The sequence below is a fragment of the Semicossyphus pulcher genome, unplaced genomic scaffold, assembly GCF_022749685.1.
Source record: "Semicossyphus pulcher isolate SPU_LCO1_2020_fin unplaced genomic scaffold, fSemPul1.0.p SCAF_5, whole genome shotgun sequence".
Classification (NCBI taxonomy): Eukaryota; Metazoa; Chordata; class Actinopteri; order Labriformes; family Labridae; genus Semicossyphus; species Semicossyphus pulcher.
In genome coordinates, this window is record NW_027211726.1 from 15,298,491 (window position 1) to 15,322,734 (window position 24,244).

The window sequence follows — 24,244 nt, forward strand, 5'->3', positions numbered from 1 at the left end:
GTGTCATACCCTTGAAATTTGAGATGTTAAACCAAAATCCAATAACCTGCATACACTTTCTTAATTACTTACAAAAAGGGAAATAAAGGTCAGTGTAGTTGCCATTAGGAGTTTAATTCTGGACATTCTTATGTCATATGTACTCTACAGTACAAGTTTCAAGAGTTGCCAACATGGCTGCAACATCTCCATTGACTATTATCATAAGGCGGCCATTTTCCCCTAAAACCACACGCAGGGTGGGAAGCTAAAATGCTGTCATAATGTCTTGCTGCTGTGTTCCAAATGGTAAGCTGTAAAAATTTGATGTCTGACAAACTATTATTATTTCACCACTTCTCACTTTTTGTAGCAAATGAAAAGACAATGAACAGTAAAAATTTAAAGGGAACTCTGAAGTAAAACAAGATATTTGGTAACCCATTAGCTGTTACCTAGAAGCTGAACCTAAAAGCCTATATTACTGTTTGGTAGTGTTACCGATTGAAAAGGTGTAAATTCCTAGCTAACATAACGTTAGCTAAGTAATGTCCTAGCTAATGTGACATTAGCTAATGTAACATCCTATCTAACATGGTGTTAGCTAACATAACAACCTAGCTGACATAATGTTAGCTAGGCATTTGCTTTCCAGCTAAGGTACTGAATGGTAGCTAGGCGTTGTGTTATGGTAGCTAATGGGTTATCAAATCTGTTCTTTTGACTGATTGAGACTGTGATGAAATGATATATATATATATTTTTTTAGATACCCTTAATTTATATGATTTACAACTTGTGTAAATATGGCGAATTGCTGACAGTTGCATAGAAACAAACCTCTACAGTTATAGTATCAGTTCAACTCATTAACATTAAGTAACAGATTCTTCTATACTTGTAACTAAACTTAAAGTAGGCCTATACAACATAACAGAAATTATTAATTTAGAGGCACTTTGATGCTCATGGGGTTACATTTGATGAGCATGAAGTGGAGGCCAGGAACTGGTTCAGGTTAGGCAGGGGATGTTTCTAGGTGGTTACACTAGATTTGGGGAAACAAAGTAGAGATTTGTTTGCATCTTCACTGTGGATACTCTTCGTTCTGGCAGAAACGTTGTTGTATATCATTGCTACAGCAGCTGTGGACAACAGACAGCATAACAGTTGAGTACTGCTGGATTACCCCTTTAAATTTGGCTGAACATGGAGGCATTTATAACTTATGACTCCTTCAGGGCTCTCAGCATCCAGGATGTAAAACCTACTTTGGACCCTCAGCTGTGGGTACAATATGGTGCTGCAGTTCTCATGTTTAATTTGGAAAGGGGGATTTCCAAGTTGGGGGTCAAACCCTGAACTGAGTTCACTTCAAAGGACTCTGATGGTTCCCCTGCAAATACAGGTCCCTTCCCTCAGGAGAGACCCGAGCAGACATTTCCACAACGTCCAACACTAGTTTATTTATAGCAGGACTCTCTGAGGCTGCCATGTTGCCTGCGAGGTAATTACCCGTCCGCCCCAGACTAGATACTGCGGCACTGAGTCATGGTCCCGGTCTCTGCTCGCTGTGTGGCTCTCAGGTTCACCGTGTGGCTTAATTAGGAGATCCCGGAAGAGTCCTGGCCCTGTGCGTCGCTGAGTGACGGGGCAGGGAGGCAGGAGGGACCGCGAGCAGCAGCAGCACACCGCCACGAATTCGTCCAGGGATACTGACAGTCCACACAAAACATCCCGATAGAAATACACCGCGGACCACAGGGAGGTAAGTTGTTTCTGTACTAACGAGTTTCAAAATAAATGTCAAGTTTGGTTAAATTTCGGGGTGGGGGCGGAGGTGGTATTGTCCTGCAGTGGGGGTGTCCATCGCAGAAATGTCCAAACCGAGTCATCTTCACCTGCTTCTTCAAGTACGCCATTGTTTCTTATATTAAGCATGGAGATTTGTGTTTTGATTTTTTATTCTGAATTGTCTTTTCTTCTTATCGTTTGGAGTAACGGTGATATTTTGGCGCGGACCATGAAGCGTCAGATTTGAGGGGCGGTGAAAGTCCTGTCAGCATGCCAGCGCCATGTCATGTTTTATTTTGAAGGGTGATCATCTTTGGCCTGGCAGAGCCTGCGTCATGAGCACCTGCAGGAAATATAAATTAAGCCTATTAATGTTATAATATGTACGTAGATTATAAGGTTTAGACTTTTGGAGTATCAAAATATATTTTCTGACAAAACAATCTCAATCCAAAGACCATTTAGTATCATTTGGAGCTTTTAATATTATTATTATTGGTGGTTTTAAAGTCAAGTTAACTTTGTTTTCCAACTCAACTTTTAATCTAACATGGACCGGAAGTCCTTACCAGCTTGGACAAAGATAATTAAATAGATACGAACCCATCTACTGATGAAGATCATGAGATATGATTGAATGGTCCAGCTACTAAATGCACCTTGAGGTGACATTTGTTGTCACAATTTTTAAATGGACAATATACTTCATTCATACATTTACACTTGTTGCTTTATCCAAGGCCTTTTTTGAATAATTATTAGGCCCATTTCAATGATTTCATTTTTTTTTTAAATCAACTATTACGTATACGAATCAGATAATAATAATAATAAACTCTCTTTACAACTAACAACAGTTTTTTTGTGGATACAAACACCAAGGCTTTAACAAACAGCTCATACTGATGATTTCACAGCTGTTTTAGAGACTGAAGCAGCTGTAGCAGCAGTAGTGTAAACACTATACGAACTTTATAAATACAAGAATTTATTCACAGATTTACCAAGTTTTACCTAATCTTAAATCTCCACACTGTAGCGCAGGGCATTGAGACCTATAGGATGTCGTACAGTAGGCCTCATAGCAGCAAACGGCAGGCTCAGGCCCGATATAGCCTCAAAGATCAGATACCAGGACGAGGGGTTCAGGAGACACATGCTGCAGGTCAGGGTGAAGTCAGTAATATCTTTCCACTGCAGGAACATGTGCGCTTTCTCAGCTGTTGGTTGGAGTCTTTATGTGGCAGACGCTGCGCCCACCTGTCTGCAGGAACAGAGGGAGGCATGTGTCCATTTACTGAGGGATAAAGTAATGTCTAGTTTGTGACACGTAACGGTTTGATTACACTCTGGTTGTTTTCCATTCAGTTCCTTTGATGGGCTGACTTTATTAAATGTATGTGAAAAGCTGAAAGAGCGTCTTTGGCCATGTTTTTGCATTGCCATGGAGAATTTGGCTGCCTGACAATACAACCAGTGCAGACGCTGGCTGTTTCTGTCTTTGGGTTTTTAGAAGAAGTTTGACATTATTGTTGAGCATGACAGATTAAATGAAGTGTTTTGGACTCGAGAAAAAACTGTAGCAGCGAGTCTTTGTTTTTTATGTGTGTCGGAAAAAGTCAGTTTGAAGTTAGAAAGCTCTAGTAGGACGGGCCAAACAGCTTGCATGAAAGAGATATAAAAACTAACTTTGAAATGTTGTATAAACGGCCTGCAAGAATAGAATAACAACAAGGCATGTTTGAAATTAAAACCAACTTTATCCCTACTTGAACTCAATCAGTTGCTTCATATCTGACTCGTTGCCCTTGATCAACCCGCATTGAACTCTCCAGGTTTCAGCTCTTGCCTCAGACTTGTTGTGTCCCACAGAGCAGAAATAGATGCTGAGTCCTACACGAAAGGCATGTGGCACCGCTGAGAGGTTTCTCCAGAGAGACGACGCGATGACACCCATCCTCTGACGCGTTTTCTTCTCGCAGCTCATAATTACACGACATCATTTACACAGATTACAGACAGGGAGCACTATCCACATAGCTGCTATATTAATACACAGCCTGGTGTATTATTTGTAAGGGAAACAAACTTGACTGTAACTCACACAGCTGGGATGTGTGTTGGACATGAAGGTAGCAGGTGTCAGATTAGGATGTGCATGTTACCTAGCAGTAGTGTGCGTAAACATGCACTCATTTGCTGGATTGAATTCCAGCCTGTTGACTTATAAATGTTGGAAACAGGCCTGCGTTGCCTCATGGTGATGCATATGGTCTGTCAGTGTTAACAGAGATATAATATGTAGGCTTTTAGCCAACATTGTCAATGCTCGTACAAATAATCTTGTATGTTGTATGGATTCTGTTTGATTGACAGGGGTTGTTATTACCTGTGTAATGCTGTCAGGAGACTATCAAGGGTCAGTGAGGTCACTGTTAGAGAACATATCTTGTGGAGTAACAACTGAATAATGCAGGAAACTTGTTCTGCAGCCTTAGTTCAGACAGTGGTGATGTTCATTGTTTAAAATGGAAACAGTGAAAAAGGTATATGCCTATATGGAAGTTATTTTTACTTTATGCAGGCGTTGCTTGATTCAGTGTAAAGTGGAGAAGGCGGCGTAACGGCGGAGCTCCGGTAAGGCGCTGTCGTGGAATCGCACTGTAAAAAGGGCCAAGAGCCAGCTATGTCGTTGGATGTTTGCATTTTAACCAAAGCAACAATCAGCCAGATGAAGTATAAAAAGAGCTGAAATTAAAGAAAACACACCTACAATAAACTGTTTTAAACACTTGTTAAATTGTTCCACAGTCTTCTGGTTTTATATGTTGTCTGTATATATCCATGTGATTATTTATTCCATGTTATTTTCTTCAATTTTGGTATTCATTGGCCAAAATAAACATATCATGTCTTCTTTCTAATATTGCTTCCTAAAATTGATAACTACAGACAATTAATGAAACTTCTAATATAAGTACAAATCCAAAGAAAAAGAAACAAAATGGAAAGTGACCTTAAAAAACACACCTGGATTTACTGCTTATCACTTCTGCCACTAAAGTGAAAGAAACAGAGATCTTTTAGATTATTACTTTAATGAAAAGTGTGAATGAGGGACTTTTTCTTGTGGCTTTTACTATTCCTACCCTTAGTTAAGCAAAAGATATGAGTGCTGTACTGTGCTTTTCTTTAAGTCTTCTCTATGCACTAGGGATGCACGATATTATCGGCACGTTATCGGTATCGGCTGATATTGGCTTAAAAATTAACGATATTATCGGCACGTTATCGGATATCGGCCAACACGCCGATATCTGCCGATATAATTAACCGATAAAATAATGGGCTGCTGCATGCTTGATTAAATGCCCCCGGCGCGAAGAAGACCTGCTCGGCGCAGCGTGATGACGTCACGTGTGTCTTCCTGCAGCATGAGAGAGTTAGAAGCCAAAATGTCCGTGGTGTGGAAGTTTTTCAAAGTGTCCGAAATAGAGAGCAAAGCTGCTATTTGCAATGACTGCTCAGCTTCGGTGATGCGAGGAGGAGCCAAGGCAAAGTCTTTCAACACTACAAACTTGATTAACCATCTCAAGACCCGTCACCCCGACCGTTGTAACAAATGTGATAAGAGTATCACCATTATACTGTACGTTATGTGGCTATGGCAAAAGGCCAGACAGATCAAACAGACAGTGTTCATACAAACCGCTCTGTATTGGCTTCATTTAGTTTCACTCTGTCATGAAAGGGGCTAGCTTTTTGAAAACAGTATGCAGAGGACGAGAAAGTTTTAAAGACATTCTGTAACTCAGGATCAAGAACTGATCTTTCTCCTCCATGTTCAGAGGGGGCATTAAAAAAGAGGATTTTCTTCTGCGATGATTAAAGTAAAACATTACTCTGTATCACAACATCAATTATCCGCCTTGGATCAGAAAGGTCACAGTGCAGCTAAAGAAACCATTCCTGCGTTTGTTTCCAGGTTTGTCACCATGGAGGGTTTAATGGAGCGGCTGGAGCGAGCCGTGACTCGCCTGGAGAAGATGTCCGTCACCATGCAGGCGTCCAGCGGCATGGCTAACGGGGACTGTGTCAACGGCATCGACGGAGGCAAGTCAAAGCTTTAATCATGCTCAGAAATGCAGCGAGTCAAAAACACATTATTCTAAAGTCAAAGAAGCACTTGGTAAAAAAGTACGAGCTTTACATGAGAGCAGTGATTTCTGTCTGTGTTTGCAGGTTTGTCTCAGTGTGTTGAGGCCTTTGATATCGTACTAAAGGGTCCAGTGTCAGAATATCTGAACTGCAGCAAAGCCATAGGAAGTGATGTGGAGAAACATGTAAGTTCTGTTTAATTCATTCACTAAAATACCTCTGAACCGACCTTCTCTTACTGCTCTGCTATTTTCCCACGTTTTTCACCCCAGGTTTTTGCCTCTCAAGGCAGCACACGAGCTGCCAGCCTGAGAGGACGATGGCGGTCATTACTCTGGGCTCCCGCCAAGAAAAATATCATGATCGACCTTTTGACATAGTTAAACCCTTTACACACCCTCACCCCACAGATTTAAAGTATCACTATTCCACTAAATGTTGGACGACAATGATGAATAAGACAAACACCTGTCTACGCACACACTTGTGTATGTTTTGCAGCAGACAGATGTCACCACAGCTGCTGTCTAACAGCCTGTTGTTACAGGCAGAAAGATACTGTTTAGAGCAGCTCTCCACACATTTTACACACTAGTTTGAATCTTCACGAGTATTACTGTATCAATTTTGGAGAAAACATATCTTCTTAAATTTTCTCAACCTAATGGAAGTGTCATACTGATTGCTGGAAGCCCCCAATGAACCCTATTTGGATCCTCCGTTTTGAGATTCTGCGTATGTTTTGCACTTTGGTTTGAAGATGCAAAGGCAAAAGCAGCTCTGCATTGTGAGTAAAGCCTGTCTCTGTCACAGTTTCAATAGAAACAAAAAGGTGAGGACCCAGAAGCAGACTTAGATAACGGATTTAATTAAATAAAAGGCAAAAATGCACAAACAAAATCTAACTCCAACAAAAGACAAAAAGGAAAATCAAAAGGCAGAGCAAAAAAACGTACAAACAAAACCAGGAACAGGTAATCCAAGGGACACGAGGAAATCAGGGGAGGCACGAAGAATATCCAAAGTAGTACGAGGAACAAAATCACAGACATAGATCAAACTCCACAAGAAGGACGACAATGAACAGGCAACAACACAGGGGAGCACAAAGACTAAATAAACTTAGGAGGTGAGGCTAATCAGACACAGGTGAGACAATCAAGGGGCAGGTGAAACCAATCAGGACAGGGCACGTAATCAAACAAGCGGGAAACACAAAGGCAGGAAGTGGACCAACACGAGAGACAAGGTGACAAAGTAAAACAAGAAATGATCTAATCAAAAAATACTTAACTAAACAAGACTAAATACTGACAAGGACACAGAATAAACTAAATACAAAACTAAACGATGAAAACTCATGACAAGGGACAAAGTGACAAGGTAAAACAAGAAATAATAACTGAACACCGAAATACAAGAAAACCAGAACAAAACTAGAAACTCATGACAGTCTCAAAGGGGAACACAAACAGAAACCAGTTGAGCAACTGGTTCATCGCCTCTGTGCCAGCCTTCGTGTGATTGGATCTAAACTTATAAACACGGATGGTCCTACTTTAGATCCCATTCAGAGAAGGCATGGCTGTGGAAAACTGAAGGACAGTGATCTGTGAGTGTATGGGAGGTCCATGGTCCAAAAGTAGATATTGTTTCCTGTCTCCTACAAAGCCAAGGATTATTGACCCTACATTCATTTATCAAACTGCTAGTGGAGCACTCTTTTCTATTTGGTAATGACCTGTACTCCCACCACGACTGTGTGTGTGTGTGTGTGTGTTTTGTGGTGAGCCAATTGGCAATAATAGCTGTGTTATGTCCTTGGAATGAATCCAAATCAACAAGCAGTGCTCCAAAACAAAGTAGAAAGAGTGCTTTCATTTCTTCCTCTGTACCTCGAAAGAAGACTTCTATCTCTGTGTCCCATCCCTGAGCGGGGTGAGACGGAGGGAGAGTGTGTGAGCGAGAGCATGAGGGAGTTTCACCCAGTTTGCAGAGCTCCTTTTATGGTTAAAGCCTCCCTGGTGGTTCCCTTGGCCCGCAACTGGAGGTCTTAAACACACACAGGACACAGCTGGCTGGGACTAACCCAAACTCTGTGTGTGTGTGTGTGTGTGTGTGTGTGTGTTACTATACTTTCCTTTTTATGTCTGAGAGCGACAGATTAACTGCCTACATCTCCCTAGACATGAGAGAACACAGTAAACAAACCAGAACAAAAGAACAGGCAGTGTTACGTAATATATAGTCAGTATACACAATATATAACATGCTGCTTATTATATCCCATAAAAGGCGTGTGTGTCATATTCCTAACATATCTGGCTTTCATTTTTTTTCATGATTGACAGGCGGAGATGGTGAACAAGGCCCTGCAGACTCAGAGAAGTTTCCTCAAGATGGCGTCTACGCACCAGGAACCTGCACAGGTGAAAATATGTTAATGTGCCAGACACTGGGCTGGGCTGGTTAGCACTCTCGCTAGAAGGTTCCTGGTTCCTGGAGTTCCGGTTTGCCCTTCTCCCTGTGCATGCGTGGGTTCCCTCCTGTTACTCCGGCTTCCTCCCACAGTCCGAAGACATGCTGGTTAGGTTAATTGGTGGCTCTAAAATTGCCTGTAAGTGCGAGTGTGAGCATGAAAGGTTGTCTGTGTCAGCCCTGTGATTGACAGGCGATCAGCTGGGATTGCCTCCAGCCCCCCTGGCAACCCTGAAGAAATAAGCGGTATAGATAATGGATGGAGGATGGATTATTAACACTTTAAAAGTGAAAGGTTGAAGGCACCCTGCTAGTCTGTTTAGGACAAGACTCTGATCAATCGGGGGCCTTTTTGTGGATCTCATTCCGTCTCTCCTTTTTCCTGACTTTTCAAAAAGCCTGAAAAAAGTATTTTGGTTCAGCTGTTTGTACAACTAAATCTAAATATCTTTGACTGCATGGCAAACAGCTGATGTAATTCACTGGTTCCTTATGAGCAACACAAGTGTGGGCCAACAATCATGTCATAAACAATGACTTCACTGATTGGCCAGCTTCCATTTTCATTGTGAACAGTATCCTCTGAAAGCGTTGGAATAAATCAAATCATGTGACCTGATCTCATCATTATGATTGGCTGCTTTTTGTTTACAGCTAAGTCGCATTAGAAACCTCCCAGATAGCTGCAGCAGGTGATGCACGGAGCGACTCTCCTGTGAAACATTGCATCAGATGTTTCACGTTTATCATCTGATGTGTGTCTCAGCTCTGACTGCCGGTCGGTGTCCTCCCCCTCCTGTGTCCCCCAGCGGGCCGGGCCGTTCACAGAGGGATTACGCCGCTCTTTGACTACGAAAACGCTAATACAACACATTCCCAACATGTTCACGTATAGAGAGAGGGGGTGTGTGAGAGAGAGCTGTCTGTGTGTGTGTGTGTGTGTGTGTGAGAGCTGATATCATCCCATTGGCCTTCTGTTTGTGTTGTGTGTGAGTGTGTGTGTGTTGGAGGGTCCACAGAGCCCACCAGGAAGTGATTACTCCCTATCTGTCAGGTCATTGGTTGAGAGGCGGTGAAAAGAGCGTTCAGTGATTGTCTGAAATGCAAACAAGGAAAGAGTGAGGGTTTACAGAGAGAGGGGGACAGACCCAGGAGAGGGGTGGGCCGACTGAGTGGAGAGAGAGATGTAAAAGGACATTCAGCCAAATAAACCCACAACAAAACACGAAAAAGAGATAAAAACAACTTCATAAACTCCCTTTAACACGTCCGATTTCCAAGCGTGCTCAATTTAGTCCTATATGTACACTACATATAAAACCACAGTCTCATCTTTCAGATCTCATGATAAAATCTATTGTCAAGCTAAAGGTACGGCGGCTTGGCAAGGTTGGGACATCCGTTTTCTATACACAGACAACATTACCCATAAACCCTTTCATGCACGCACACTGTGAAATCCCGCTCACACACAAACCACCAGTAAAGAATCTTTACAAACAAAAACACACACATCTGTCCACCGCGCTCATTCATGTCTATATCTGTCGTCCTCGATACAGATCAGGAAGAGGAGGGAAAGTGTGCGTGAGTCTGACCAGCAGTGCCCCTTCTGTCCACACGCACACACACACACACACACGCACACGCACACACACACACGGCTTACAAACTTCTGGCCTTTCTCTGCAGCTCAGCTCTGTTGTGCTCTCTGACTTTTTATGGGCATGTTCTATATTTGAGCCTGTTGTGTGTGTGTCTGTCTGTGTGTGTGTGTGTGTGTGTGTGTAAAAGAGTGTGTGAAAGAGGGAGTTTGATAAAGTGTGAGACAAAGAGAGAGAGGGAAAAGAAAGTAAGCCTCTCTCTCATGTGACCTCGAGTTGGCCTGTTAGCACTGTGTGTGTGTGTGTGTGTGTGTGTGTGTGTGTGTGTGTGTGTGTGTGTGTGTGTGTGCGTGCGTGCGTGCGTGTGTGACTGTGTTTCTGGTTAACACACACACACACAGACATTTACAGTTTTAAAAACCCCTCGTACAGCTGGTCTCCCGTTGTCACTCTCCACTCTCCAGCTTTGATCCACTGCTTGTATAGGAAGTCAAGGCTTGGACGCTTTGCTATTGTAACACACTGAGCTCATTTGCTGCCCATCAAATAATGTGAGTCGACGTGTTTGATCCTTTTGTCAGCTCATTCTCTTCGTCTGTATTCACTTTACAGTCCACATTTCTGCCTCAGTTAACCTTCTCTCTGTGTAGTTCCCCTCTCATCTGTCTTTGTGCAAAGCTAACTCTGCGCTGGCACTAGCTTCATGAAGCTAACTCTACCCAAAAGTTAGCTACTATGCTAGCAACAAGAAAAGTCACCTTTTCTATTCTTTCTTTTTTTGTAGTGTTTAAACAAATTAAACACAATGTGTTAAGCTATTTGAAGAGGTGCTAGTGGAAAGATCTTTATAATCCTAACAGCTGTTCCAGCCTTCATGCTAAAATAGGCTAAAAATAGGCTAAACCGCTGCTAGCTCAGCCTTTATGGTTAGCTTACATACAAATACAGTGTGGTATCGCTCGTCCTATCTCTGCAAAAAAGCAAATAGCATATTACCCAAAATTGGGCGACGCCTGCGAGCTAGTTCAGGCAGACAACTCGAGCTGCACTGATTTAATAAACACTTCCTCCCATTGGCGGCCTATTTAAGCTACAAGATTTCCTGTCTTTCCCTCTGCTCTGTCATTGCCATCGCTGCCCCGCACCAGTACTGCGCTCTTCAGCAGGCTCCGAATAAGGGGGTTTAAGATATTATCTCACTACTCCTCAATTTCTGCCTGTAAAATAAATCAGCGAGGAGTGAGGAGCCTAGACGTCTGTCTGACTGAAATGTATTACTCTTTTAAACTGCTAGCTTCAGTTTAGTATAAAATAAAGCCAAATCAGCACTCTATTATTATTAGATTGAAAGGTCATAATCATAATTTTTAATTTGCTGTCTTCCAGTTAAATTTTATTGGAATACTTTAAAATGTGGGGAAATATATGCCCACTATTGACTATTAGCCTACCTTAAAGACTGAGAGAATGAGAAAACTGGTAGCCTGGGTCAGCCTAAATATTAGCATGCGTGTTAAACAAACAAGATAAAGCGTCTTAGTTAGTTTAAGAGGCACTTGAAGGTTAATTTTTTAGTATTAAACGCCAGGCTAGTTGTTACCCTCTGTTTCTAGTCTTCAGACTAAGCTAGGCTAAGTGTCTGCTGTATGTAGCTTCACAATTAGCACACAGATATAAGAGTAGTATTGATACTGACATGTAAATTTGCCTTAACGTTAACAGATTAGACATTAGAGTTCTTATGATTTCCATCTGTACTTTTTCCACATATCTGTGTCTTCCTCTTTGTGCAGCTGGATAAAGCGAGGGGAAGTCCACACTCTGGGTACTGGGTGACTCACAGAATACAAGTCATACCTTCAGTGAGAGACATGACGTTGTTGCTGTTGTGTAATGAAGAAAAAAACAGGAAGATCTAAACTATTTTGATAAACACTTTGTGGTTTTAGTCCTTTTTTGTTCGAGTGACAAAGTATTACAACAACCTTTGGGTTTTATAGTGTAGGTCAGACATAAGTTACTACTTTGGCTGCTGGAATCCATGATTCATCCATTTTGGATTCTTTTTTAACATTTTATTTACAGAAAATGAATTAACAAATTTATAATAACCTGTGGAAGATCTGTGATTAAAGTAAACATTTCAGTGAGACAACTCACGTTGTAATAGTTGGAAATGTTTATTGCGGCAGCAGAACATAGCTTGTGTTTGGCGTTTAGGCTCCGACTTCATCACTCCTTACAGATTTATTTTACATGCAGAAATTGTGATGAGATTATATCTTAAACCCCCCTATTCTGAGCCTGCAGGTGGACGCTGGGGTAGTGGGGCTGAAAGTACGAGCGCAGTACTAGTGCAGGGCAGCGATGGCAAAGACAGAGCAGAGGCTGAGACCGGAAATCTTGCAGCTTTAATAGACCACCAGTCAGGAGCAAGTGTTGTCAGGTGACTGTGGAAAGTGATTCATATCAATTACGAAATCAGTGCAGCTTGAGTCGCCTGCCTGAACTAGCTCGTAGGTGTCGCCGCATTAGTTGCAGATATAATACATTTAATATGAATAGATTAACACTGTAAATTCATAATAAACTGGAAACTGTGGTAGAAAGGTGGTGGCGCAATCACGTGATATGTTTTTTATGGTTCACAAATTACACTCACGACAAATTGGGGCTTTTTTTCCGACTCATCAAACGCTGTACATCCCTATTTGCAGTACAACATTTGTTTTGAAACGGGGGAGACATATTACCTCGGAGCTGCTCGCACACAGATATTAGCTGGATTTAGTGGGAAGCCTGAGGAACAGAGAAAGGAGCGTCTATCACAGCTTATGGAGATCATGTGCATCTGATTGAGGGAAGAAGCTCACTTCTGTTTCTATTTCTACTTTGCACGCAAGTATACAATTACAGGAACAGGCATGCACGAATGTTCATATACAGGTTTATGTAATTTAGATTAACTGCCATTATCCAAGCAAATACACTGGCTTATCCTAATGCATGTCATCAATCAGCGACTTTAATAAGTGTTCTGCAGTTTGTTCCTCATATATAAACATTTTTTTTTTTACAGCTCATTAACAGTAAATGTTTCACATAGCTGCAGCTATTTGACTGCAGATCAGAGCTGCAGCAGCAACATTGTGTTTCTGAATCTTTGCGTGTGCAGAAGCATGATAGGTAAACTGTAAACACTGGAGGAGCTGTATGCCTTACAAGGCCAGAGGGATCTCCCCATGAACAGAGGAATGTCTGCAGGAACCGAGCGACGGGGAGGGAGGGGAGACGAGCGCTGGGAGACGAGTTACAGTGTAGCGCAGATCTGGAACTTCTAATGGAAAAAGGCTCCAGCTAATAAAATTAGTAACTGTCCTTTAGCCTAGTTCAGGAATTACTGACTGGCAACTACAGCAGGCTGGGTATGGGTGGGCAGGGAGGCAACGCAGGGGCTGTAAAATCAAAAGTATCTGAAGCATGTTAAAGAGAATTCTGCATGTGAAAGAGTGTTTTTTTAAGCTATCCAGTGTTTTTCTTGCGATAACAGCTTTGTGTGATTTGATTTAAATGTACTTTAAATCCAATCTCCTACCAACCTCCCTAACTCTTCACTCGTGCATCCTTGTGTCCTCTTTCTGTCCTATCCTAACATCTTCCCTTGTCTTCTTCTCCATCTCCTGCAGACGGAGCTGCATGACCTGCTGAAGCCGATATCCGATCACATCCAGGAGATCCAGAGCTTCAGGGAGCGAAACCGCGGCAGCAGCCTCTTCAACCACCTGTCGGCCGTCAGCGAGAGCATCCCTGCTCTGGGCTGGGTGGCTGTGGTAAGAAAGACTTTGTTTGCAATTATACCTGACCACACATCCAACTCAAACCTCAACCGTAATTTAAATTAAACATATAAAACTGTATTCATGTTGCATTCAGACAGATGAGTCTAACTAAACACAGCCCACCATGTTTTCCTCCTTAGAAAACACACATGATTTCACCTCTATCCGTCTTCTCATCAGGCTCTGCTTCCAATCCTCCTCTCTGTTTAGGGATGAATTTCATTTAGATTAAGATCAAAGTGTTTCCACTTGAGTACCTAAAGAAAAACAGTTTCTGGTTAGTGTCTGTTGCTGTCAGAGAGCACTTTCCCCCCTCAGGACTTATCGCACATGTTAGAGTACAAAATGTCACAATCAGCTTTTCAGATTTTTACTCTCAGATGAAGACACATCTGGTGATAGTCAGAGTCTTTCTAAAAGGTCTGTTTAAGACAGTTTGGACCCACTAAGTGTTTTCTAATAGACATTTAATCTCTCTCAGAGTCAGAAGCCGGGTCCCTATGTGAAGGAGATGAATGATGCTGCCACGTTTTACACTAACAGAGTGCTGAAGGACTACAAGGAGACGTAAGTACTGTGGATCCAGTAGATTCTTTACAACTCAATAGCTGCTCCTGTCTCTGCAGGATACTACTAATAATGATCATGTTGTTTTTTATTATTATCCTGTTAAGTAGAAATGGAAGAACCAGCCTATATTTTGTCAACAACAGGCAGCCATTGTTTCTTATTTTGTACAGTATGAAAGTGGATATTCTGACTGTTCAAACTTCCTTGAGTTGTGTCATAAAAAAGTGTCATTAAGTTCACCTCTGACTCTTCTCTAATGCGGTTTAAGAGGAAGGGATTTAAATAGTTCCCCTTGCATGAGTAAATGCGATGATGAAAGGTGTGTAATATTATCCAACAGTTAGTTCCGACCAAGTAATCTGATTGGACAAGAGGCATTCCATGAGTGCTGAGTATAACATCCCTGGGACTTTTCACTCTGTGTATCACTCCACCTCAGCCAGGTGTTCTGAATACTGTTAATTAACGATACAGCAGACCGCTGCTGTGTCCGAAACTGCATACTAACGTACTGCCTACTACATACGCAAACAGTATGTACTGCATACTGCCTACTAACCTGACTATTAGGATGCTGGTGGCATCATACTCAGAGCTGTCTTCTCCGTATCACGTGACTTAATCGTTTACGTATGTCCGGTCTGATCTCAGGTCCATCTCCGTGATAGTAGAAGCTGAATAGCCGCAATGCATTTTGGGGCGGTTGAGTACAACCAGTGAGCTCCCGTCTCATACTCAAACATCCGGGCCGATCTAGTATACATCCGGGCATTTCTAGCATACACAAAATTGCATACTATGAGATGGGAACGCATGACATACTCAATTTTACGTCACGGTTAGTATGATTAGTATTATTAGTATGATAGTATGCGGTTTCGGACACACTGCGTGTATGTCGACATTAATTAAGCTGGTACCTCTGACTCACACAGCAGACTCTTATTTCATTTGTTGCTTTATAAATTAAATCAAACAGATACATGTACATCATAAAAACATCTGATCTGTGGTGACCTGTAGACACAGAGTGCAGGAGAATGTTTGGGTTGCTCGGCAACAACAGTCCAGTTTCAGTTAAGTTGCGAAACTAGTTGAATTGCCGCAGTGTGATATTGCTTAAATATTCATAATGCTAGATGCAATTCTATTTTAAAAGTAGCATGTTGACTATGCATGTTTGACTGTATGATAAATGTGCAACAGTGAAACTTCATACCATGAATCTGGTCTGAACCAGTTCCTACTTGTAATTAAATCTAAGCAGTGGAAGATAATAGGTTTGTGTGATAAATGAATAGCTGGAATTGTGTGAATAATGGAAACCTTTGGGGTATAGTATCAGGAGTATTGGTGTATTATGTTACACTAAGCATTACCAAAAAAGGAAAACCTGCACACTGACTCCAATCCACGAAACATATTCAAACAGACAATGTTTTGAACATCAGACATTAAACATTAGCGTCAGACAGATTACACAACTCAAGCAAGTTTCAAGAATGTGCCAATAGATTATTATGTTGTACAGACGTTAATGGAAAGCAGTGACTGCATGTAACAGTAGTAATAATACAGGACATTTTCATAAAGCACTGATGTTTATTTTTAAGACTTTTTGATCTTCTGTTCCAATCAGTCACAAAACTCCTCCTCCTCTTTGCTCCTTCCTATCCCTCCGCTGACCTCATCCTCCTCTCTGTTTAAATCTGACCATCACATATTTGTCACCCTCTTCCCCCCCCAGCGACAGACGCCATGTAGACTGGGTGCGTTCCTACCTGTCTATCTGGACCGAGATGCAGTCCTTCATCAAGCAGCACCACACTACAGGACTGGTGTGGAGCAAGAGTGTGAGTTTACAAACTATCACCACACATACACTTATTTCAGCGCTCATCCAGCCCCTCCTCTTCCCTCAACACTTGCCGGAAAACAAGAAATGACTCCTAGAACAACTTGTTTGTTATCTTAGCTTTGTTTTCATTTAGTTTCCATTCGCAGGCCTCGATATTTTTATATCAGGGCTCAAATTAACTTCTTTTCGCGGACATTTCCATTTTTAGTTATGGTGCAGCAGGTTACATAAACCACTGCAGAGAGCATGAATGAATGAATGAGCTTCCCTCCAGTGGCCGCACTCAGGCGGGTTCTCCAGGGAGCTTACAAAACCTCTGTCACTCCCACACACACTTCAGTGTATGGATGTCTGCTCTGGGACTCCTCAGCACTCACGCTCACTAGATCCCAGCGATTAAGATGGACGGAAACCAAATCCTTTAACAGACACGACTCGTTTTTATTGTCAGCTACAGCGGTTTCTCATCTGAATTCCCTGAAGGAACGCTGACTGAGGCTTCTTTGCTAATATTAGTCGTGGTGCAATTTCTTTCTTAAAGGAATATTTTTCATTTTGAGAAATATGCAAATAGCTTAGCTTAGCCTAGCATAAAGACTTGACATAGCTAGGTTAAAAACGCTAGCGTGGCTATATAAAAAAGTTACAAAACCCGGCCAAAAGCCCCTCTAAAATTTTCTAACTAACACATTATATGTCATTCATCTAATTTCTATGAAAGAAAGTGAGGTTTAACAAGGAACTATCTCCTGACCTGGAGCAACACTTGGGGTTTAGGTGGTTAAATCTTTAGAACACTGATGCTAGGCAACCGCAATATGGACGCTAAATTAGCTTCAGTGGCTAACAATTTATCAAGCTAAGCAAGTGGATAACATACTGAAAGAAATGCTAAGACATAATGAGAGAGAAAAAGATGAGGCAGTTGGGGATATCAACATTTTCTTCAGACATTACAAGGAAAACTACACAACTTCAATTGCAGTATAAGCCATTAGCTAACCGTCCCTCAGAAAATTGACTTTTTATGGCCCCTGACCTCTCTGGAAATATCAGGAAACATGTCACAAGACGTACCATAAGAGAGGAAATAGTTTGATATCATCTTGTGAACATGGTAAAAACAACTCCATTTAAAGGCACCAATATTTCATCTGTTTTACCCTGTTTTCAGTCTTTACGCTAAGCTAAGCTAAGCTAAGCTAAGCTAATTGACTCCTTTGTATTTGCCCTACAGACATGACAGCAGCTATCACCTTCTTATCTCTGGAATAAAGCGGATGAAGCTATAAATGTTTAATTGTTCCTTTAATTTGAAATGACTAGCGTAACATTTTAGGTGAAGCTAATGCTAAACAACTGTGCATGCATGTGTGTGTATCTACAGACAGAAAGTTCAGAGCCTGTGTGTGTCAGCTGTTGTCCCTGCTGTCAGACGACAGAGTGACAAGTGTGTGTGTGTGTGTGTGTGTACAAGGCCTGGAGTGTGTGCTGCTAACAGGTGGTCCTCAGGGTTTACTTGAATGAAGGTTTTCTTCACAGAAGAACCCCGACAAAGAGTCTGTGTACACACAGCCTACGTGTAACCTAAACCGCAGGGCTGGTCCCCCTTCAGAGCAGCCGTCATCTGCTGCTCAGATCGGGGTTTAGTGACACGCTTACACTCTGACATACACAAGCTGACATGAGGGTGGTTTTACACACACAGATGAATACACTAACACACACACAACCAATCAAATGACTTCTTAGCTTCAGATCGGGCAATTTTTTTTAAGAAAACGCGAAAGAAATAAAAAACAATGGATCAAATCATTTGTATTGAACGCCACATTTAATACAGTTTGTCTCACAGAGTTGTTTAATGTTTGTTGAAACTGTCCTCTCTGAGAAAGGAACATTCTGGATGAGAAAAACTGGTGTGTTTTTTACCCAAAAGTTATCCCCACAGTTGAAAAGCAGGCTGGAAAGATACAACATGTAACCAGCATGTTTGTGTACACCCATACATGCATAAACATACAAGCAGGCTCAAACACAAAGAAGCAGTCAGACAGTTTTACAGCCATGCATGAACACACACACTTACACACATGCTGCCCCTAATCCGGTGGTATGCACTGAGCAGTTTAGTGTAACAGGTCAGCATTGTTCGGCAACGATATTCACGACACATGTGCTCCCGGGTCAAAGGTCAAGTAGTCTCAGCTGTACTCAGAAGCACGTAAATTGACAGTTCAACCCTGTGATAGGTGTGTGTGTGTGTCTGGCAGCTGTTCAAGGACTTCAGACTGCTTGTGTGTGTGTGTGTGTGTGTGTGTGTGTGTGTGTGTGTGTGTGTCTGCTTCTTCTTACTGTAGTAATCAACAGCTCATCAGTTAAACCAAAGCTGCATATCATGTTGGACTGGATTTGACCTGATTATCCTCATTACAATTCAGTACTGCACAGCCAAACAGTATTCAAATTCAAAGAACTTTATTTAAAATTGTCGCAGAGATCACAATGTTTCCAAAGACACCATGTATGTCAGGTACATTTTAAGGGAAATGTGTCTAAAATTATGCTCAAGGTATCTAAAATATTAACATTTCTTCCATGTGAAATAATTAAGTAATGGGTTAAAATTTTCCACCCTGTATAATCTTTCAATAAATAATATTTATATGCTGATGGACACAGATAAATTAGATGATTTACAGTATCAGATAAAAAGCTACTTAAGGAGATATAAAAGTTCTCCCCATCATCCAATTAAGTCTTGGCACTTGGCATATTTCTTGTGTAATACTCCCCCTGCTGGAGAGGTTTGTTACTGCAGCTGTTATCCTCAGGACACCTGTCACTCCTGTGTTTTCTCTCAGGAAAACGAACAAAACAAAAATTAACATCTGACTTTTTACAACCCACAGGGCCCCATTGCTCCTACTTCCCTCTTTGACTCGCCGACTGTCCCCAGCGCTCCCTGTCCCCCCCCTCCCCCTCCTCCTCCTCCTCCCCCCGGCCCACCTCCTGTCTTCACTGATGATGACTCCCAGCCTCAGGCGGGCGGTGCAGCACCGCAGCACTCAGCACTGTTTGCCCAGCTCAACCAGGGCATGGAAATCACCAAAGGTGGGTTTACTCTAGGGCACAAGACATTTTCCTGTATCAGCTGTTATACAATACAATATATTCAATACATGTACAGTATATGTGTATATAAAGCTTCAGCCCACACTTTTTTGGCCAGTATTAATAATTTATTATATTTGTACTACTATAAAAAGTTAAGTAAAGTCATAAATGGTTGTAGAGGTAAATTTGAAAACAAGAAAAAAAGTCTTATGAAAGGTTATAAAATAAGCTTGTGCATAGATGATATTGATGCTATTGGTGAAATTAGAGGGGTTAAACTCACAAGTAAATCTCTAAAATTAGAAATGTTACACTTTTGAAAGCTTGTTCATCAAATTACCTTTGAATTTGACTGTTTTTTTAGCCCAAAAACTAAATATATTCGGTTAAATGTAAAGGTGTTTCGTGTTGTAAAACTCAGGCCTGCTGCATTTCTTATATCAGTGTTATGCCTGTGCCATAATTTCTCCCTATATTTCCCATCTGTAGGGCTGAAGCATGTATCAGATTCTAAAAAGACCCACAAGAACCCCAACCTGCGGTCGCAAGCAACACCCTCCAAAAAGAAGTCCAAAGGGGCCGTGAACACACCACGAGCAGCCGTTCAAAAGAGACCCCCTCTGCTGGAGCTGGAGGGGAAGAAATGGAGGGTGGTGCGTGAAATGTTCACTTTCTCTTTAAGGGACTTTTCTCAGAGTTTTATGTCACTGATTGTGAATTGAATGTGTTGTTTTGTTGTTGCAGGAGAACTTTGAGCAGAAACAAGACCTGGTTATTGATGAGACGGAGCTGAAACAGGTGGTCTACGTCTTCAACTGCAACAACTCCACCCTGCAGGTTAAAGGCAAAATCAACTCCATCATCATCGGTGAGCTGCATGAAAACAGTATAACAACACTGCTCGTTCGACAAAATGTCAAGTTTCTGATGATTATTAATCTTGTTTAACTCTCTCCAGACAACTGTAAGAAGCTGGGTCTGGTTTTTGAGAACGCCGTTGGAATTGTGGAGATCATCAACTCCAAGGCGATTCAGTTACAGGTGAGAAAAACGTTAAAAGAGCGGATATACATTCACTTTACAGGGATTTAAAGGCTAACAGGCCTCCCCTTAAACTAGCTTAATCACATTTTAGATTAACAGCAATACTTGTGTTGCACTTATTTAGGTGTTAGGTGTCATATTTTTTTTGTGTGTTAAAAAACTATATTGGAGTCAGTTTGATCTTTTGGTTTGTATACAGTAAATTTAAGTGCAACGTGTGCCTGTATATTTCTGTAGGTGTTGGGAAGAGTTCCCACCATTTCCATCAACAAGACAGAGGGCTGCCAGGTCTACCTGAGCAAGGACTCCCTCAACTGTGACATCGTCAGTGCAAAGAGCTCTGAGATGAACGTCATGGTTCCACAAGAGGACGGCGAATATGTGAGTGCCTGAAATATGAAATGAGACTTCATCGAATCTTCCATGTGTGCACTTCTTGTTTCACAGTTATCTTTGTGCTCGTTCTACAGAGGGAGTTTCCAGTACCGGAGCAGTTCAAGACCGTTTGGGACGGCTCCAAACTGGTGACAGAGCCCACTGAGATCGCTGGCTGATTGATGCATCTTCCCTAATCACAACCTGCACAACTATCATCATCACTACCATGCTAATAATCAATCTGCCCCACTTATTTTATTGGGTAACAGTTGTAAAAAGGGATTGAACTTTGGGTTGGCTCATTGTTGCTGTTATTCTGACTTCATGATGTCTCTGTAGCACTTTGATTTAAGTCCAACAAACCTGTCTTTGATTTCTGTGCCATAGCAATAAAGGCAATTATATAAGAACTTTCAAAATACAAGCAATCTTATAAGTAGGTATCCTCAACTTAAATGACATAATCCTTCAAACATTTTTCCCAGAATTGTCTGAATTACCATTATTACAATTGTACTATTTTTCTACATTCTTAGTAGGTTAAAGGCTCAATTCAACATTCAAGTATGTCATTCAGAAGCTAAGACGACAAGGACAACTAGGAGTCAAGTGTAGGAGTATTTGGTACTAGTTGGTATATTTTCTACCTGATTGAGTGTTCATTACTTATCTCTTTAAATGTTCATTGTGCATGGTAGTAATGTAGTATTGTTGCACAGTTTGTGAGGCTTATACAACAGTGTTCACTGTAGTTTGCATTAACAACCGTTTTCAATGTCTCGCTAGTGCCTAAAATATCGCTGATATGGATGTTACAATCTCATGTGTTCAGCAGGAAACACTGAACATCAACCTGAGCAAAATAATTAAGTAAATAGTGGGCTACTAATTATACTGAATATGAGATAACAAGCACACCGCAAAGCAGTGACAGCAGTGATAACTTTCAAACTTCAGCACTTCCTGTCGTCTCTATATTACTTTTTACATCGCTCTATTTTTACTAAGATGTAGCGCATGGTACCAGCAAAAGGGAGAAGATACTGAACACCACTGATATGTTTCAAACTTTTAATTTACATCAAAACTGTTTCATGTAATTGTGTATCGTTTTTCAAATAAAACCAAAACCCTCCGTTCTTGTTTGTTGGTGTTATTGCATAAGAGTTGTAATTTGTAAGACATTTCAGTTTCACAAAGGTCATAAAAGGTCGAAAAAGTGACTTTAAACCTCCAGGGAAAACAGAAGAAGGAAATTACGAATATGACAGTCATAGAAAAAATATGAATATTTTCAGTTTTAGAGTTGCAAAAAGTAAATCAGTATAAAAACAAACAAAAGTTATCAGTTTAAAACAACTGATTTTTAAGCTCTAACACTCTAAGCACTTTAAAAATAGTGGAGATAAATGATCAACACCAAGACTATACTGCTGCCGAGATTCAGTGCATCCTTTCAGTGTTTGATCACCACATTTCCCTGAGAGTCTTGAGTAAAGAGCATGTCGTCTTCCTCATCCTCCTCCACCAGACATTGATAGGCACTACTTCTCACAATGCCAGCGTTAATGTTACTCTGGTCTTTGAGTGGACTCCTGGCTTGCAGACCCCTGTGCGCTATCACCCTGAAGCCTTCAGAGTCCTGGGTGAACATCATGGCTAGACTGTCCTCATCCACCGCTCTCCCAGACTGCAGCGGTGCTCGTTTTTTAAGAGGGGAAACACTCGGTTCTGTCCACTTAAACTGCGAGTCAGGCCTCTGTTCTTTATCAGCCTTTTTCCACGGGTGCAAGGGGATGTTTTTTCGAGGAGATGCTGTTTTTGGTTCTGTCCGTTTATGATTTGAAAGAGGTTCAATATAACAGAGAGTTCTGCGTTTACTCGGGGATAGTGAAGAGAAAAACCTGCTGTTTTCCTTCTCATCATCCATTTGAGAAGATTTAAAGTGTGTAAAGGCTTTTTGTGTCGAGGTTCTTGCTTCAAAATCCATCCGAACACCAAATGCCTCCTCACTTTGTAGACTGTTATGGAAACTTGGCTCAGAGTCACTGAAGTTCTTCTCTGTTGGAGTTTTTTGGTTGTTAAGGTCCAATTCCTCTTCAGAAAACTGGCTACATGTTAGTAATGGGTCTTGACTCCACGCCTGTGGAACAGGTTGACTGTCAAGTGGCAATGAGTTGGTTAAAATGAGCCTCCTTTTACTCTGTGGTGGATTTATCTCCTCAAACTGCTCTTTTTCTAATTCACAGTTCATGTTTTTAGAAGGCGCATGACTCTCTGCCTGGTCCCAACACACTTCTGCCACAGGCTCAGCCACATTGTCACATTTCTGCTCATGGTCCAAACCAGGCTCAGAGTCATGATCAATTTCACGTCTTCGTTTTCTCCCTGATGTGACGGGTGTGGGCGATGTTGAGGCACATGGCAACAGGTTAGATGGTGAAGGAGGTAACACTGGATCCATGTTTGGCTCTTCAGAAGACATCTTATTGAGTACTTTGGGCAGAAGGAATACAAACAGATTATGTTAACACAAAATTAAAAAGATTAGGTACATTCAAGCAATTTTTAGCTAAAATAATGACTTGTCAATCTGACAGCACACTTACCTCTGCGCTGAGCTGAGAAAAAGGTTGATATAGAGCTCTGTTTGGTCTTTGGCATTTCCAGTTTGGTCTGAGTAAAGTTGAGTGCCACAGCCAAATTATATCCTCTACCTCCAGTGAAGGGATTCAGCAGTTTAGAAATGGGACGGTTGAGTCGTTTCTGGAACATAAGATGTGAAGATTATGATATAATCCAATGAAGACACTCAAGTCATTTGTTCATTCAAGCCTTTATTAAAGCCTCGAAAATTGAGGTTTCCCTAATTTGCACAGATGTTAAGACAGAAAAAGTGCAATAACAGAGTTAGAGGCTATTACTTAGATAAGAGTTCTTAGAGGGCCAACAATAGTCATTTATTAAAAATATAAAGCTAGTTTTAATAATTACCTGTTTAGCTTTTCCTTTCAGTTGCACAGTGTCCAGCCAAACACCACATTCCTCTTGAACAGAAGTCTTCAGTGCTGGTTTGGAGGTCTTCATGGTGGAAACCAAAGGACAGATCTGAAAGACATTCAGTTAAAATGTTTAATCAGTGGTATTTACTGCTGACTGTCTTATTATTATTTCACACCATAACTTAAACATAATTTTAAGTTACAGGACTACTGATGGCAGTTAGCGAGCTCTGCTAACAGCCATCTCTCGATCGTATATAATAATTATAGCATTACAAAGTGTTTTCCTCGAGCGCAAATAATCGTATCATATTTGAACTGACCTTATAAAATGCCAATTGAATGTTTTCCGTTTTCCTTTGCGATTACTTAAACTTATCTTTCTAAATCAATTAGTTCTTGTTGAGAAATTCGTCCTCGTTA

At 41.3% G+C, this 24,244-nt stretch overlaps 2 protein-coding genes across 2 annotated transcripts; one reads left to right on the top strand and one right to left on the bottom strand.

The window, feature by feature from the left end:
• The first annotated feature begins 1,532 nt into the window (after positions 1 to 1,532).
• cap2 (cyclase associated actin cytoskeleton regulatory protein 2) lies at positions 1,533 to 21,950 on the top strand. The gene is made up of 13 exons (XM_069681309.1): positions 1,533 to 1,747; positions 5,759 to 5,886; positions 6,016 to 6,116; positions 8,283 to 8,360; positions 13,700 to 13,843; positions 14,334 to 14,419; positions 16,170 to 16,275; positions 19,193 to 19,394; positions 19,887 to 20,050; positions 20,142 to 20,265; positions 20,356 to 20,438; positions 20,679 to 20,822; positions 20,912 to 21,950. Exons 2-13 carry the CDS (start codon positions 5,769 to 5,771, stop codon positions 20,993 to 20,995), a joined length of 1,434 nt encoding a protein of 477 aa, XP_069537410.1. The 5' UTR covers positions 1,533 to 1,747; positions 5,759 to 5,768; the 3' UTR covers positions 20,996 to 21,950.
• A 325-nt stretch (positions 21,951 to 22,275) lies between these two features.
• Positions 22,276 to 24,195, bottom strand: LOC138608312 (aurora kinase A- and ninein-interacting protein). The gene is made up of 4 exons (XM_069680871.1): positions 24,145 to 24,195; positions 23,814 to 23,927; positions 23,429 to 23,585; positions 22,276 to 23,315 (listed from the first exon to the last, which is right to left on the bottom strand). Exons 2-4 carry the CDS (start codon positions 23,904 to 23,906, stop codon positions 22,276 to 22,278), a joined length of 1,290 nt encoding a protein of 429 aa, XP_069536972.1. The 5' UTR covers positions 23,907 to 23,927; positions 24,145 to 24,195.
• Between the last annotated feature and the right edge of the window lie 49 nt (positions 24,196 to 24,244).